The sequence below is a fragment of the Haliotis rufescens genome, unplaced genomic scaffold (assembly GCF_023055435.1).
Source record: "Haliotis rufescens isolate VD_foot unplaced genomic scaffold, xgHalRufe1.0.p SCAF_4, whole genome shotgun sequence".
Taxonomy (NCBI): Eukaryota; Metazoa; Mollusca; class Gastropoda; order Lepetellida; family Haliotidae; genus Haliotis; species Haliotis rufescens.
The window spans coordinates 23,625,791-23,643,196 of NW_025964112.1; the positions used below are offsets into that span (position 1 = coordinate 23,625,791).

Consider the following 17,406-nt stretch of genomic DNA (forward strand, 5'->3'; position numbering starts at 1 on the left):
GTAATGAGCCTTTGCAATTAAATGTTCTTCTGACAATTGGTGTCGCATATCAGTCGGTATGACACTACTTGTGGAATTTCAAATATATACATCACAATGATGTGGTAAATGCAACAGAAACCGTACAAGTTTCCGTCCTGTGTGACGCCACGACTAACGCTAAATCACGCAAAACGACTAACTTATTCTCTTTGTTACAGTGGAAAACATGGAAAACAAATAACAGTACGCAGATTGTCAGAATGTTTCCGTCACATTTATGTATATACGATCCATGAATCAACGAAAAATAAAATCCGTCTCTGGAAATCCCGCGTACTGTTGTCAGTGAACACGCCATTTTGTAAAAGTCGGTCACCGTGATGTCATAGTAAACATTGTTGTACATAATTCGTAATTTCGTTGAGGCTTAAACTTTTACCTCGGCATCCAGTGTGTTCTGTTTTTGTCTTGTTTGTATGTTCATCATCGCCTTATCCACAGATATGGCGGTAACCTTTTTGTGTAGGGTCACATTATTTGAGTTGTAAGCAATACATAGGATGACGTCACTTATGACAGTGGTGCTATGTAATAATGCGCTACTGCGATCATGGGAATAGACTAAATACATCGATTCGATGCAAAAAGGTGCGATTTTAGGGCGTTACGAAACAGAGTGTGTAGTGCACTCGTGTCTGCCAGATACCATTGATGTTACAACTCGTTGTTTCAAAGCGTATCCAACGAACTGAGATCATTGGTATCTGACAGACACTCGTGTAGTTATCTCTACGTCTATGCCAAGATCCTGCATGATGAAGAGAGAATGCACATAGCTTATTGACACAACGTAATATAAAACTACTTTATTCAGAAGTATGCATACATGTGGAGTTACACACAATGAATATTGTATTCATTTTATCAGTAACGAAATCTAAAGATGGATTAAAAACATCGACCAGACTGTACAAATAGCCATAAAAATTTGCCTTTTTTTCAATGTAATTATAATCCTCGGTGAAATGATAAATATGTCGTTTGTCCACTTAAAGTTCCACACATCAGTGTACATAGTGAACATTTGAATCGCGGGAACAAGCACTGTCGAACTGGTTTCGCACTGAAGGTTTTCATATGCTTCCTTTACATTTTTGTTGATGTCTCATCATGTTCCCTGACTGCGTGAAACATCGACCGCAAACTCCACAGGCATATGGCTTCTCACCTGTATGAAGACGACAGTGCTTTATGTACGTGGAGCAGTCGGTGAAAGATCGATCGCAGTCTTTGCATACATATGGTCGAACTCCAGTATGGATGCGCATGTGCGTATGCAGCGACGATCGTTGCGAGTATGTCTTATCACACCTAGTACATGGAAACGCCTTTACTTTGTCCGACTTGACGCGTGTTTGTTTAACTTCCGTAGACCTTCTTGATGGGATCTTTTCTGTCGTTGCCTGGACACAGGCGTTGTGGTTTGGCGATTCCTGCAGGACCTTTGAGTGTTTTGGGTCGCGTTTCCAAATTCGTTTTTGGGCAATGATTGGTATCGATATATGTCCTTGTTTCGTTTGACCCTCTTTGCCTGCGTCCTTCTTCAAACGTTTCTGTTTACTGTCTTTCTTAGGGGTGTTCGCCTTTCTCTTCTTCGTAATGGACAAGTCAATAGCCTCTGTCTGCACGGACATTGGAATGTTCTCTCTTGATATAGTGGGGTGTTTCTTCGTGTTCTTGGTCTTGCCTGTAGACCCCAGGGGCGTGAAGGGCATGATGGATGGTATCGTCCCTGGTGCTGGGTTGTACACGTTCCACGACTGACAATACATCGGAATTGGGAACCGGTTGTAGTCAGAACTATAGTCGCTACTAGACTTGTCCGGACTTGGGACAAAGGTGGGCTTGGGTTGGACATCTGGTGTCACTGCCCACATGACATCTCTGTCGGTGTTCATGAATTTCACTGGAGAGTCCACTTCTTGTTTTACATTCACTGCAAAGTCTATCTCTATGGAAGGGTTGGTTATTGTGGTTGTCCTGACAGAGCTGAAAGGGGAATCACATGTAGACGTCGTTGAAGATGAAATGTCCTCTGGTTCAATCTTGATCTCTATGTCACAGTCTGGCAAGCCATGGCTTGATTTCTCGTCACAAAAAGACGGCAGAAGTGTTGAAACACTCTTCTGTGAATCATCATCGAGTGAAATCACCGGTGTTACACCCGAGGATGATACTTCTGGGGTTTGGATCGCACTTTCGAAACTATCGGAAGAACCGGCGTCGGACGCGGGAGACCTTGGTCTTGGGGAAGGCTTGGATCGGGTCGATTCAGGAGAAACTTGGATATTCTTGGATCGTTCGGATGATGTTGGTGAACCGCAGGAGAGCCTTGACTTGGAGTCGGATGTCAAAGAAGACGAGTATCCTTCATCAGATTGAGTTCTCGTGAAGAATGGAAACTGTTCGTCCTGGTCGTTATATGTTGCAGATCGTCTTCTGTCACCCTGTGGCGAGGTCGTGAAGGGCTGGAAGAGCGGGAATGGTAGCAGAGATCTTGGGCTTGAGTCCGGACTCCTGCTTTGTCTCCGACTCGACCCCATTCGGTGGTGAAGGAGCTGACTCATTACCATTGCGCTGGAATTAAAATCAATTGGAATTATAAATTATGGCACTTCGAACACTGCAGTTCTGTTAAATATATTAGAAAGAAAGAACTATATATAGAGAAATAATTCAAACATCAGAAACCCGTGTGGTCTACTACGTGATATGCACCAATAGATATTTGCGGGAATAGACTGATGGTGTACTCACTTGTGCTGAAAGACACAGAACGACTGGTAATGCTGGTTCAACACCTGACTCAGTTGGGAAGACAATACGGGTATTGGAGCTCGGGAAGTGGGCACACCTGGAGAAACATGAAGATTCAGAAGTATGACTGCGTGTTTACCTGATAGTTTTACGTTTATTCAAAGCTTCCAAGTCACACACGTTATATAGGTAGAAGACCTGACATGGACCTTCGTTATACTTCTATTTCTGTTTTTTTATTACCTTCTGAAGAAATGCATATTTGAATTACAACACAAATAGTTTTTATAGTTTATTGACTTTGTTTACATATATACAAATCACAAATCGAAATCATTTGTGTCGTACACATCCACGTATACATCGAGCAGTAACAGTTTGTTTAAATGAAGACCTGTAATCGATAAACTCAGCACAGAATTCCGCAACTATCTATATTTTACGGGTGCATCTGTGGTATCGAAGTGTTGTTGAATGACACTCGGTTCGGCAACTGGATCCATAAACAAAAAAAACCGACTGACACGAGCACAGTATTACGAAGCAACAGAATAGCTGTACTCACCAAGCATGAAATTTCTCCCGTGAGGAACTCCTTGCGACATAGTCCTGTGTGTTACTGTACCTATGAGTCCGATCGCCGCACATTTATACAGACATAGATAGGTGTTGTCTTAGACATGTTTGCATAGAGTGACAAGCATGAAATCCACAACGATCATTGGGGCTTCAGATGTCCGTGTAACAGTTGAAACAACGCATGGTAAGCACACAAGGGGTGTGTGAATCCGCTCTTGACTGGTAGACACACGTCTGCAAAAACACCCTGACACGTCGGAACAAAATAAAGACTCAGTTTTATTCAGGCTTCTGTTAATCCTGGAAACTGGTTTCACTCTAATCGGATTACAGAGGAAGGGGAGAGGATTGCTAATTGTCGCCGTAATTGTTTTAGGTAGAGTTTGGCAAGGTGTTAGCTTATCCCATTGTTTGTTTCAGCGTCCAGCTTGGCAGTTAACAATAGACTGTTGTTATTACAGATGATACAAACTTAAACCACAATGTCGGGCTTCGAATAAAGACTTCTCAGCCCGGCTGATGAATGACGCTGGCATCTTCATTGTTTTAATACTACGTTGCGGCAATCAGCTGGTGCGAAGCAGCCTCAGATACGCCATGTTATTTCATGTTTATGTTTTAGGATGTATTTCTACCCAGCTCCCTTAGTTCTCCTCCCCAATCCCATCGGCATCTATTCCAAATCTCAAAATTCCCAAATTCTATATAAGCAACCCCTAAAACCCCCCTCTTGGGTTGCACAGACCACCTTCGCCCCTTTCGGAAACACATTAAATGGCTTGGCCGGGCTCGTGTGCGAAATACGCATCAGTCGGAAAGCGCACGTTAAATCTCCAAAGTAAGTAAGTAAGGATGTATTTCTTGTATATCTCTTGTGATGAACGTCTTAACTTGTTGGCTCTGATGATGCCAATAAACACAACACAAATTTTTAACTCGTCACGTAAAATATTTGAACCTATTAATCTATTTTTACGCTTGGCTCTCCGATGTGTCTGTAACTGTAACACGAGGACATATTGCATCGCCAGAAATGAGATGTTTAAACCTATGAGTATCAATGTTAGACATGATATAAACTGCCGCTTGGCTTGTGACTGAGTTCGACTAAAGAGAATGAGTGCACAGTGGATAACCGTTTCATATAAACCAGGTTTGAAATAGTGTCTGCATATTATTTAAGGCGCAAATGGCCCATAACCACATTCTTCTGGCCAGTGTATACCTGTATATAGCTCCCGTATAGGGTAATGTAAAAATTACACCCATGTGCATGTGATGGTGACAATGTATACTATTTAATTCATTGCACTTATTTCACGATGGAGTGCATGTGATGAATAATGTTTAATATTTATATTTTTTTAGAATTTAAAGTGTGAAAGTATTACTTCACTAAATCAAACGATACATTTGAAATACTAACTTGTTAATGTTACTGCAGCAACGAAAGTGTAGGAGAGATTTAAATCTGGTAGGAATGCATAAAATAAAGAACAATAACCGGGCCACCTACTTTAACGGTCGCCTCCGTGGTGTAGTGGATAGGGCGTCTGCCCGGAGAGCTGAAGGTGGGTGGTTCCCTGGCTCTGTCATTAGGGGGATGACACAAGGACGTGTCATCGTGTCCTCAGTGGGCTAGCACTATAAAACCGGACTAGTTCTATATTGCATACATTACCAGCAACACAAAACAACAACACTCCAATCCACACTAAATTGCAACAATCAAATGACACTAAATATAAATATTGTCAAATATTGACACTAGCAACTGTACTGAACCCCTAAATGACTTACATTCCTTTAAAGCACTAGGCATATATCTAATCAAAACAGGCCTACTAGGCCGCATTTAAAAATAAAAGTACAACAAACAAGCTGCCAATAAACCCTAAAATTCTAAACCTATAACCTATAACCACCACTCCACCTTTTGCATGGCATATTTCAAAATTCCAAAATTGTTCTCCAAATTAAGTAAGCCACCCTAAAGAGCCCCACCTAGGTTGCCTCACCTTTTCGGACATACCCTTTTCGACCAAACACTAAATGGCGCGAAATACGCCTATGTCGGAAAGCGCACGTTCAAATTCATAATTTAAGTAAGTAAGTAAGGACTAGTACAATCAGCGACACACACGTGCATGCACTTAGTGGAATAATATTGACGTAAAACCTCTTTTCACCACGCATAATCTCATATTTAACTATAGGAAATATCCTATTTCAAATGCAATCATATTTCAAACACTTAAACCTACATATTATATGAGTGATAAGTCTGATAAGATCTTTACCTGAGTGCATTTTGAAAACATCGTTTTGTAATAGAATAATGTTTTGTTTAAGGAGAATGTCCAACCGTGACAGGTGACAATAACGACATTGATTGAAGCGCTCCAGAAATACCACGTAGTAGGCGCTCGCCTGCATATTGTTTGTCGATGGCAAAGCCATCTCGTGTTTGAACGTGGCATGTGAGTCAGTGAATGATGCTTTTATTAAACCACAATCAGCAATACTCAAACTTTATATCATAGCGTGCATATGATCGAGTCTGGATTAGGCAAACCAATGGTTGATAGTATGAACAACGATGTTCGCACATTCTGAAATCACAGTAAGAGCGGGCATAACTCTGCGAACACACAGTCAGACAGGCCTCAAATATGACCACACTGTCAGACAGGCCTCACGTTGTGACCACACTGTCAGACAGGCCTCATGTTGTGAACACACAGTCAGACAGGCCTCACACTGCGACCACACAGTCAGACAGGCCTCACACCGCGACCACACACAGTCAGACAGGCATCGCATTAGGACCACACAGTCAGACAGGCATCACACTGCGACCACACAGTCAGGCTAGCATCACACTACGATCACACAGTCAGACAGGCATCACATTGTGACCACACAGTCAGACAGGCCTCACACTAAGACCACACATTCAGACAGGCCTCACGTTGTGTCCACACTGCCAAACAGGCCTCACATTGTGACCACACAGTCAGACATGCCTCACACTACGAGCACACAGTCAGACAGGCATCACATTGTGACCATAGAGTCAGACAAGCATCACACTGCGACCACACACTGACACAGGTCTCACATTGTGACCACACAGTCAGACAGGCCTCACACTATGACAACACAGTCAGATAGGTCTCATATTGTGACCACGCAGTCAGACAGGCCTCACATTGTGACCAAACAGTCAGACAAGCATCACACTGCAACCACACACTCTCACAGGCCTCACATTGTGACCACACAGTCAGACAGGCCTCACACTACGACAACACAGTCAGAAAGGCATCACACTACGACCACACAGTCAGACAAGCATCACATTGTGACCACACAGTGAGACAGGCATCACACTACGACCACACAGTCAGACAGGCATCGCACTCCGACCACACAGTCAGACAGGCATCACACTGTGACCACACAGTCAGGCAAGCATCACACTGTGACGACACAGTCAGGCAAGCATCACACTGCGATCACACAGTCAGACGGGCCTCGCACTGTGACCACACAGTCAGACAGGTACCACATTGTGACAACACAGTCAGACAGGCATCACACTACGACCACACAGTCAGACAGGCCTCACGTTGTCACCACACAGTCAGACAGGCATCACATTGTGACCGTACACTCAGACAGGCATTACACTGCGACCACACAGTTAGACAGGCATCACACTACGATCACAAAGTAAGAAAGGCATCACACTGCGACCACACTGTCAGACAGGCCTCACGTTGTGACCACACAGTCAGACAGGCCTCACACTGCGACCAAACATTCAGACAGGCTTCACGTTGTGACCACACAGTCAGACAGGCATCACACTGCTACCACACATTCAGACAGGCTTCACGTTGTGACTACACAGTCAGACAGGTACTACTTTGTAACCACACAGTCAGACAGACAGCACATTGTCACAGCCCAGTGAGTCAGGCCTTACACTGCGATCACACAGTTAGACAGGCATCACACTACGATCACAAAGTAAGACAGGCATCACACTGCGACCACACAGTCAGACAGGCATCACACTACGACCACACAGTCAGACAGGCATCACACTGCGACCACACAGTCAGACAGGCCTTATATTGTGACCACACAGACAGGCAAGCATCACACTACGACCACACTGTCAGACAGGCCTCATATTGTGACCACACAGTCAGACAGGCATCACACTACGACCACACAGTCAGACATACATCACACTACAACCACACAGTCAGACAGGCCTCATATTGTGACCACACAGTCAGACAGGCATCACACTACGACCACACAGTCAGACAGACATCACACTACAACCACACAGTCAGACAGGCCTCATATTGTGACCACACAGTCAGACAGGATTCACACTGTGATCACACAGTCACACAGGCATCACACTGCGACCACACAATCAGACAGGCCTCACGTTGTGACCACACAGTCAGACAGGCCTCACACTGCGACCACACAGTCAGACAGGTCTCACACTGCGACCACACAGTCAGACAGGCCTGGTATTGTGACCACACAGTCAGAGAGTCATCACACTACGACCACACAGTCAGACGGGCATCACACTACGATCACACAGTCAGACGGGCATCACACTACGATCACACAGTCAGACAGGCTTCACACTGCGACCACACAGTCAGACAAGCATCATACTACGACCACACAGCCAGACAGGCTTCACACTGCGTCCACACAGTCAGGCAAGCATCACACTACGACCACACAGTCAGACAGGCATCACACTACGACCACACAGTCAGACCGAAATCACACTACAACCACACAGTCAGACAGGCCTCATATTGTGACCACACAGTCAGGCAAGCATCACACTACGACCACACAGTCAAACAGGCCTCACGTTGTGACCACACAGTCAGACAGGCATCACACTGCGACCACAGAGTCAGACAGACATCACACTACAACCACACAGTCAGACAGGCCTCATATTGTGACCACACAGTCAGACAGGCATCACACTGCGACCACAGAGTCAGACAGACATCACACTACAACCACACAGTCAGACAGGCCTCATATTGTGACCACACAGTCAGACAGGCATCACACTGCGACCACAGAGTCAGACAGACATCACACTGCGACCACACAGCCATACAGACATCACGTTTTGACAACACTGTCGACAGGCCTCACGATGCGACCACACAGTCAGACAGGCATTACATTGTGACCACAGAGTCAGACAGCCATCACACTGCGACCACACAATCAGACAGGCCTCACGTTGTGACCACACAGTCAGACAGCCATCACACTGCGACCACAGAGTCAGACAGGCATCACATTGTGACCACACATTCAGACAGGCATCACACTGCGGCCACAGAGTCAGACAGGCATCACATTGTGACCACAGAGTCAGACAGGCATCACATTGTGACCACAGAGTCAGACAGGCATCATACTGCGACCACACAATCAGACAGGCCTCACGTTGTGACCACACAGTCAGACAGCCATCACACTGCGACCACAGAGTCAGACAGGCTTCACATTGTGACCACACAGTCAGACAGGCCTCACACTGCGACCACACAATCAGACAGGCCTCACGTTTAGACCACACAGTCAGACAGGCACTACTTTGTAACCACACAGTCAGTCAGGCCTCATATTGTGACCACACAGTCAGAAATGCCTCATATTGTCAGACAATACAGTCAGACAGGCATCACACTGCGATCACACAGTCAGACAGGCATCACGCTACGATCACACAGTCAGACAGGCCTCACACTGCGAACACACAGTCAGGCAAGCATCACACTACGACCACACAGTAAGACAGGCATCACACTGTGACCACACTTTCAGGCAAGCATCACTTTGTAACCACACAGTCAGACAGGCCTCACGTTGTGACCTCACAGTCAGACAGGCCTCACACTGCGAACACACAGTCAGACAGGCATCACATTGTGACCACACAGTAAGACAGGCATCACACTACGACCACACAGTAAGACAGGCATCACACTACGAACACACAGTCAGACAGGCATCACACTGCGACCACACAGTAAGACAGACATCACACTGCGACCACACAGTGATCATTGTTTTGGCGTAGTAGGGAATTCTTCTGCCCTGGAATGCCAATGGGAGTAAACTGTGTTCTGACTAACGGTCGGTCAAATAGTGATAGAGGACAGCGTTGGCCTGCCTGGACACATTCTGTTTATTTGCACTGTAAATAGTTATGCATATATGTGTGACATTAAGGGAATTAATCAACTCACGTATTCGTATGGCTGAATTATGCCAGTCCAGGCGCAGATTTGTTGTTGTTTGTTGTTTAACGCCGCCCTCGTGACGGCGGGCTGTAAATAATCGAACATGGAACAGACAATTCAGTGATTGACATAATGAGCATGGATCTATGCAATTGGGATACGATGACATGCATCAACCAAGTCAGCGAGCCTGACCACCCGATCCCGTTAATCGCCTCTTACGACAAGCATGGGTTGCTGAAGTCCTATTCTCTACCCGATTCTTCACGGGTCCCAGGCGCTGGTTTGAGAAACAACAAAAACAAGTCCCGTTATTTCAAATCCTCTAATCTCTAACTACAGGTCATCACAGGGGATGCCTTCCAGTTGTGTGTGAATGGTCAACTATTGATTATTTAATGCGTCTCACCAGAGATATAACGCTACCTTTCCTCTCACACTGTATGATGCACATTCTGTTGGTTTTTGGGTGTTTCTTTTGCAGGACAGGAAAATCTTTATGTTTTTTGTGTATGACGTTTATTTTTGCAATTTCAACTTGTTTTCTGTCGTGTGATAATAAACAGTTGGCTACTTAGATCTCACGACTTGTCATATTTCTTTTAAAAAACACTCCATCCAATGTTTCGCTAATTAGTTTCTTAATAATTATTGCTTATGTATTATGCGAATGATTACGACACATATGATGTCTCTTGATATATTGAGTGTGCTTACAAATGTTTCAAGTCATGTCCCCATTCCCGAAACATCTGCTACGTTGGGCGTCATAATGGCGATGAACTATTATGTATTCTTTTTGACAGCAAGTACTTATCGTGCCTGCCAATGTAGGTCTGGAAGTATTAGGGCAACATCTGGACTATCTGTTGTAACGGCAATCTTCTTCAAGATCTTGATGACCTCTTGTTCCGTTCATAACCTGAATACAAATACCGAATACAAACTTGGTTATCACGCTGAGGTCACGGAGAGTAGGTGGATGGATCACTCCTGAGAGTTTCATGCACATGTTACACGTCATTGTTATATACAGATTAAAATGAACAAATGCTACAAAAAGGGTTTGGGTGATCCTGACACAGTCAGTCAGGTTAAGGTCATCATCAGCTCAGGGCCCTTGCCCCCTCTACACGCAGCCCAGACAGCGAATGGTACTTCTCCCAGGAAGCGCTGCCTAGTCAAACCCACCCAGAACTTTTCGGAGAATGTGAAGATTCCCCAACACTGCAGCCTTCTGCATTACCCAGATTGTCAGAAGGATTGTATTCCTGGTAGCTTACCCGGGTCCTCTCCCGATGTCAGTCGACAGAACAATGGTGAGTCGGACAAGTTGGTACTTGGGATGCAAGCGTGACATTTCTAAAGCGAGGTCCGCATATTTGCGATGTTTTTCCTGATTCTTGTCAATCACATTAGTGTCATAAGGGACAGAAAATTAAAAGATACAAAGGTTTCATTGGATTTATCAAAAAGGACCAGATCAGGTTTGTTGGCCTGGATACGCCTGAGGCTGTGTACGGGCCTATTCCAAAGAATTTTGAATGTATCATTTTTCCATGATGCCCTCGACATATTCTGGGTCAAACCATGGATGGACCTAAAAGCCACAAGCATGGCGTAGGTGGCAATAAAAGGATCGAGCCACTCCATCATGTCGCTTAAGATACTGTGTTTGTGCCAAAGCTAGGCATCCACTGACAATGTTTTGGACAGTCTCGTTAAATTCATTACATAATCTACATTTCTTCATACTCTGCTGTTCTTCCTAACACAGTGAACATAAACTCAATGCAGTGGTCGTTCAGATAGCCTCTCCTTGAAAAAATGGGTCTGGGCCGATTTGATATGGCACTTCGCTTGGTTGACACTCATTTCTGTATCGTCCAGCAGTACAGAACCATCAACAAAATTAATATTGACATTGAGATTATGTCCCACATCCTTGGCTCTTTTAAGAAAACTGTGGAATACCTTGTTTTCATCATGAGTATTGACATGCTTCACTACAATTCTATCATGGAGAGCCTCCACGTTAATGAAACCACGCCCTCCCATTATACGAGTGCACTTATATATACTATACTATTCAGACATACATACACACACAATCACACATTCATGCAAACAAAACTATAGAAAGTACTCACGTACAAAATGATACAGCACAGACTGTCCGTCCGATACAACACGGACGTCTACCGTTCCTATTCATTCAATTCACACTTTAAATTTGGTAACGTGATTTAACACAACGAGTGTGGACATACCTCCGAGAAAACATTGTATGTGTCAAATATGTGTAGGGTGAGTGAAATTGTTTTCTTTAACAGCGCTTTAAACATTTTTCTAAATTATCACGGCATGCCTGCTTTATGTTGGAAGACATAGGTATGTTGTTGACAGGGGAAAAGATCAGGCTTAAGATATAAGGGATACAACTCTGCACAGCAAACCCGCCGCCTGACACCCGGGCACCCTTGCCGAACTAAAGTAGACAAAACGTGTATCAGAACATCATTCATATTATATTATTTACTACTGTGATAGTATTGCAACGAGCCCGGGTGTGCCTTAAGTTGTCAATTGCGAGTATGATGGTGTGTGTGTGTGTGTGTGTGTGTGTGCGTGCGTGCGTCCGTGCGTGCGTGCGTGCGTGCGTGTGTGCGTGCGTGCGTGTGTATGTGTGTGAGTGTGTGTCCTTGACATCCTGTATGACAAGTTGTAGATTGTTCCTATGTTTAATACGCTCCTAAATGTTTTGGTCAAAGGTCATAGATTCCCACATTAGCGTGTATTCATTGGTTCAGTAATATAACTGGATTCAGCGTGGGCTGTTTAGTGTAGATCAGCTACTTTGGTAAGGATGTGTTTAGTGACACCTGGCGAGGAGATCCACTTTGCTGTGCAGTGACCCACAGTCCATTTCCTGTGTACGCTGAGTATTTGTTGACCTTGCCTGTTTCGATGCACTGCAATGAATAGCTATCAGATTTAGTTTATATTCTTGAAAGTTCTTAGACATAAAATCTGTTTAATAAATTTACCACACGTTATAAGTACAAGCTTTGGCATTGATGATAAGTAGCTTTTCGAACTTGGTTATTGTAGATAAACCATCATGTAACCACCGTTCCGAAACAATGCTATCACACATGTTAATCTGCACTCCGCGTGGTGGTACAGTAGTTATGTAAAACGTCCATTTCCTTCTGAAGTCCGATTACAGAATCGTCAAATACACACAGGTCATCTGCATACAATAATGATAGCAATTCTACCAAATCAGCTCCTCGTAAATCGGCGTTTTGCATTACCATGTGCAACTCAGAGATAGGCATTTGAAGAGGAGGGGGGGCGCTTAGTACACATCCTTGCTTGACTCTACTTAGACACTCGACTTAGTCCCCGACTGATGTGTGAGTTGCTCTTACGGCAGTCATGATCTTAGAATACATATTCTTCATCAAATTAACTAATCGTCAACGATTATCGTTTTCATCAATGCATACCAGAGAAGTTTTGTATTAAGAGTCAAAGGCTTTCCCCCAATCCTCCTAAAATAGGCAATAAATAGGTACTGAATTAAGTACTGTGAATATTTTAATATAATGCCAGCTGTACAGTAACCTTTTCTAAATCCTGCTTGAGCTTCCGGCATCATCTCATCTATATTTGCAAAAGGTTGAAGACGTTCATTAAGAATTGTCTTATTGTGTCTCATAAGCCTTATGGGTGGACGTTACGTTTAGATTATGTTCAATTGTTGTATATACACAGTTTATGTAACGTATGACACATAAATATCATAAATAAACTCAAAGATTTTCAAATGGTACACTGTGTGTTGACACCTTACCTGCTGAACATAAGGTAAGTTTATGCGAGCCGTATGTGCACGCACAGCTGAGGGGTCTCTCAAGAGAAGTCCATGTTTAATGACAGAACGTTCATGCATCTTTACTGCCATTTATTTTGAAGGAAAGTTCTACCAGTTTGAAAGTCTGCCTTCGGAACTATTGTACGTGAAATGCCGAAGCATACTATCCCAGAAAATCAAAGATTGCTGATATCACTGACATGCACCAAACGGGCATTGAACATCAGTCATACTGTAATCAGTCGACTCATTAGAAAAGTTACATTGACTGGGCATGTGAGGGACTTGCCCATAATTTGTCATTACCCATCTACATCCGTGTACGCATAAGGATTATACATTTGGGTTTTGAATGTAATGAACCTACTCGCTTTCCCCTTTCCTCTAGACATATGATATATATTATATTTCATTCGTTGGTGTTGTTAAGTTAGGAACATGAACTTTGTGATTAAAGAGTGTGCAATACACTAATACAGTATTGAACATACTTCATACAAATTATGCATAAACAGTAGCATGTAATATTTCCGTCTCATTTGTGATTGAACTTACAGCGAAGACACCACGTGTTTCGGAAATTTGATATATTGCACATAATCAATATGATATGGATTTCGTTACGTAGGCATACAGAATAGGTTCATTTGTTTCAGAATAAAAGCGACAAAACCCTTTCCACATTCATAATAATTGAAATAAAGAAGAAATGAAATGTGTCGGGAATGCAACACATCCACAACATTCCTAACATATATATCAGTTATGATTGTCACTTTTTCGTTTCCGTTGTTTTCTCATAATCGGCCGCTTAGGGTCATACTGAACTGTACGCGTGTGTACGTGTTTTCATGACGTTACACATGTAGCGTGTGCACTTGTGCACATGTGAATCAGTGGAATAAATCTTCAGTGAAAGCATGTTTTTTTTCATTTAGACTGGCGTATAAACTGAAAGTGTATTAATTGATCCATACTTGAATATGCTACTCAAATTTTGCCAAGGATCAGGTTTTGATGATATCAAATCATCCAACAAATAAAGATTGAAATATCCCGGTACATAATTATTTGGTCACCCCTCATGATGTACGAGCAGAGGCATGCTCATGGGCACCATGTGCACGAGGTGCTTGAATATCTGAGTTTGGATGAATTGTGACGGAATCGCTGCACATAGTTATCAGAGAGCACAACATCATTTGCTACCTCAGCGTCAAAGACGTCTTTTGACCACTAAAGAATTAGGCAGATGCATAGGCATGCTTGGAACTGGGTCAACACAATTTCATGTTGGAAATTGTTATGTGATCAACAGGGCATGGAATCGATACCAGGCGTTTGGATCAGCTGTCGTGACAGCCACCCCCTTACAAATGAGAGGCGTTAACCTTTCAACTTACTGCGTATTCGTCTCTGCGAGACAGGTCCCCGATAACGGCGGGCATGCAGTCGCGTTTGGATTGGGCTGAAGATCATGCTAATTGGACAGTTCAGGCCTGGGCTCTAGTAGTTTTCCCTGATGATTCGAGATACTGCCTAGACTTCACAGATCGTCGTCGTGCCCGAGTGTGGTGTAAGCAAGGAGAAAGATTTCAGGATTCCAACGTAACCGAACAGGACCGCTGGGGGGTGGTTCAATTAAGATTTGGGGTGGGATCAGTAGAGCTGGAAGAATCGATCTGAGGCGTGAGATGGCTACTTTAACTTTCTGTTTATTTCAGCATGAGTATGGGTTTCTTTGTGATTTTTTGTTGAATTTGTATTGCCCTCGGTCGATCTTACTTGCGTCCGACTGGGCTTGCCACCTGTGGGCTATGGTGGCTTTGATTTTGATTTTATCTCTAGTTTACTGACGAGAATAGCGTGCATGCATCACCGTCTTGTCTAGAGCTAGCTTTGCCAGTGTGCCTGCTTTTTCATAGTCATGAATGTCTATGTAAGATGGGATCCAGCACAGCTCCACCTGTTTCCCTTGGTTCGATAGTTTTGTATAATCGTATATAATATTATTGGCTGTCTTTGGCCAAGAGTTTGAGTTTCTGCTGATGACCGCTTGTAGTGCACTTAGCGAGTTTCATGGGATGACCGCCTTTGCTTCCGGTAGTTCCGGTGTGACTTTGAGTGAATGATGACTTGCCTCCAAATAAGAAGTGAATACTGACTGACCGTCAGGCAGGCGGATCTAATGTCCCACGTTTGGAGTTATGGATATGGATCCATTAACTATAGCAGTGTTGTCAGTGTATAAATGGGCCCAGCTGATGTGAAGTAGTGTTTGGAGTTTTATTAAAGTCCAGGGAGGGTGAAACCGTTTGAAGTGACTTTTTTAAGTGATTTCTGATGAGTTCACGTACTTATATCCAAGATGCCTTTGTTGGGAAGTGTCTTGAGCAGCCTCGACAGAATACACAACAAAGCCCTTATGCTAGCCACAGGTGCAGGCCTCACAACCATAGCCCATTTTTTTATCTGATTAGTGAATTGTAGAGGTCCAGCTGAGTGTCTATAGAGGTACCCCGAGACGTGCCTGAAATTGCCCGCAGTCTGTTTTCAACATATTCTATATGTTTGCTCCGTGTTAGGTGATGATCTTGGATCACGCCAATAAATTTTGAAGATTTTTTAAAGTTGATTGCCATTTACGGAGAGACGGGGTATTATATCGTCTTTCCCCCTGCGTTTGGGGTAGGTGAGCTGAAATGATCAAATAGATCCCTCATCATGATGTTGAACAGGGTTGGGCCTTATTATGCTGCCTTGTGTCGTGCTGTTATCCAATGACGTAGGATCAGATTGATTTTTCCCTATTTTAACTGATAGTGACCTGTCTTGCAGGAAACTGTCTATGACTTGTGCCATGTTCTTTTCTACTTTATTTTGTGCTTGCTTGGTTAGGAGTCCATCATGTCACACCATGTCGAAGGCTTTACTGGAGTCCAGAGAAATACTGCTGCTAGGTATTATCTGTTTACTTGACCTTTTATATTTCATTACCGACCTTAGTATACGATCTGGACATGAGTGTCCCTTCCTGAAGCCGGTTTGATGTGGTTGCCAATTTTATGGTGATGCATACATGTGTGTAACCATGGCTTCCATAACTTTGCAGATGATTGAAGTGAGCGAGATAGGTTAATTGTTTTGAGGCTGGATATATATCTTAGGCACAAGCATTGTTTCCTGTTGGAACTCTTTGCTGCATTTTTGTTGCTGCTGACAGATAAGACGTGTTCAGCTTAGAGCCAGAATATTGGCCTTTTTTATTGACTTATGTATGGTGGCCGAGAGGGGACATCGCTTTCTCGCTTTATCGCTTTCTCGCTCTATCGCTTTCTCGCTTATATAAAGCGAGAAAGCGATAGAGCGAGAAAGTGATAAAGAAGCGATAGAGCGAGAAAGCGATGTCCCCTCTCGGCCACCATACTTATGGGCGTTTTAGGATGTTTACCGATACATCTGATTGCCTGTATTTTGGATCAAACTGGTTTAGAATTTGTTTTCTCATTTAGATATTTTCAAAAGGTCTGCCATGACTCTTATTTAGACTTAGATGACTGCTGGTTTATCCATTATTTAACATTTAAGGGCTTTCTTTCTCACTCTCCAAGTTTTGTGGGTTTCTTAGGAATTGTTCTTTAGCTGTGGCAAGAATTGGTGAGGTGAGATTTTGGCAAAAGAGATCAGGATTATCCGAGATAGTTTCTGAGGATTTGAATGAGTTAGGGCCAATCAGTAATGTCAATGCATAGTCCCATGTGGGTTTCATGGGTTGCTATTATAATATAACATCTGTGGGCCAATGTACCGAAAAGCACAGGCATATCA

General features: G+C 43.5%; 1 protein-coding gene across 1 annotated transcript; it reads right to left on the reverse strand.

Annotated features, from left to right (window-relative positions):
* Nucleotides 1–845: 845 nt before the first annotated feature.
* LOC124132192 (zinc finger and SCAN domain-containing protein 5C-like) lies at nucleotides 846–11,533 on the reverse strand. The gene is made up of 6 exons (XM_046495968.2): nucleotides 10,416–11,533; nucleotides 9,705–9,785; nucleotides 4,895–5,022; nucleotides 3,365–3,612; nucleotides 2,800–2,896; nucleotides 846–2,619 (listed from the first exon to the last, which is right to left on the reverse strand). Exons 4-6 carry the CDS (start codon nucleotides 3,402–3,404, stop codon nucleotides 1,116–1,118), a joined length of 1,641 nt encoding a protein of 546 aa, XP_046351924.1. The 5' UTR covers nucleotides 3,405–3,612; nucleotides 4,895–5,022; nucleotides 9,705–9,785; nucleotides 10,416–11,533; the 3' UTR covers nucleotides 846–1,115.
* Nucleotides 11,534–17,406: the final 5,873 nt, after the last annotated feature.

Coding starts and splice junctions, on each gene's coding strand:
- LOC124132192 (XM_046495968.2), bottom strand. CDS start 3,404: ATGTCGCAAGGAGTTCCTCACGGGAGAAATTTCATGCTTG. Junction 2,897..3,364: donor CGGGAGAAATTTCATGCTTG/GTGAGTACAGCT, acceptor ATGTTTCTCCAG/GTGTGCCCACTTCCCGAGCT. Junction 2,620..2,799: donor TTCTGTGTCTTTCAGCACAA/GTGAGTACACCA, acceptor TTTTAATTCCAG/CGCAATGGTAATGAGTCAGC.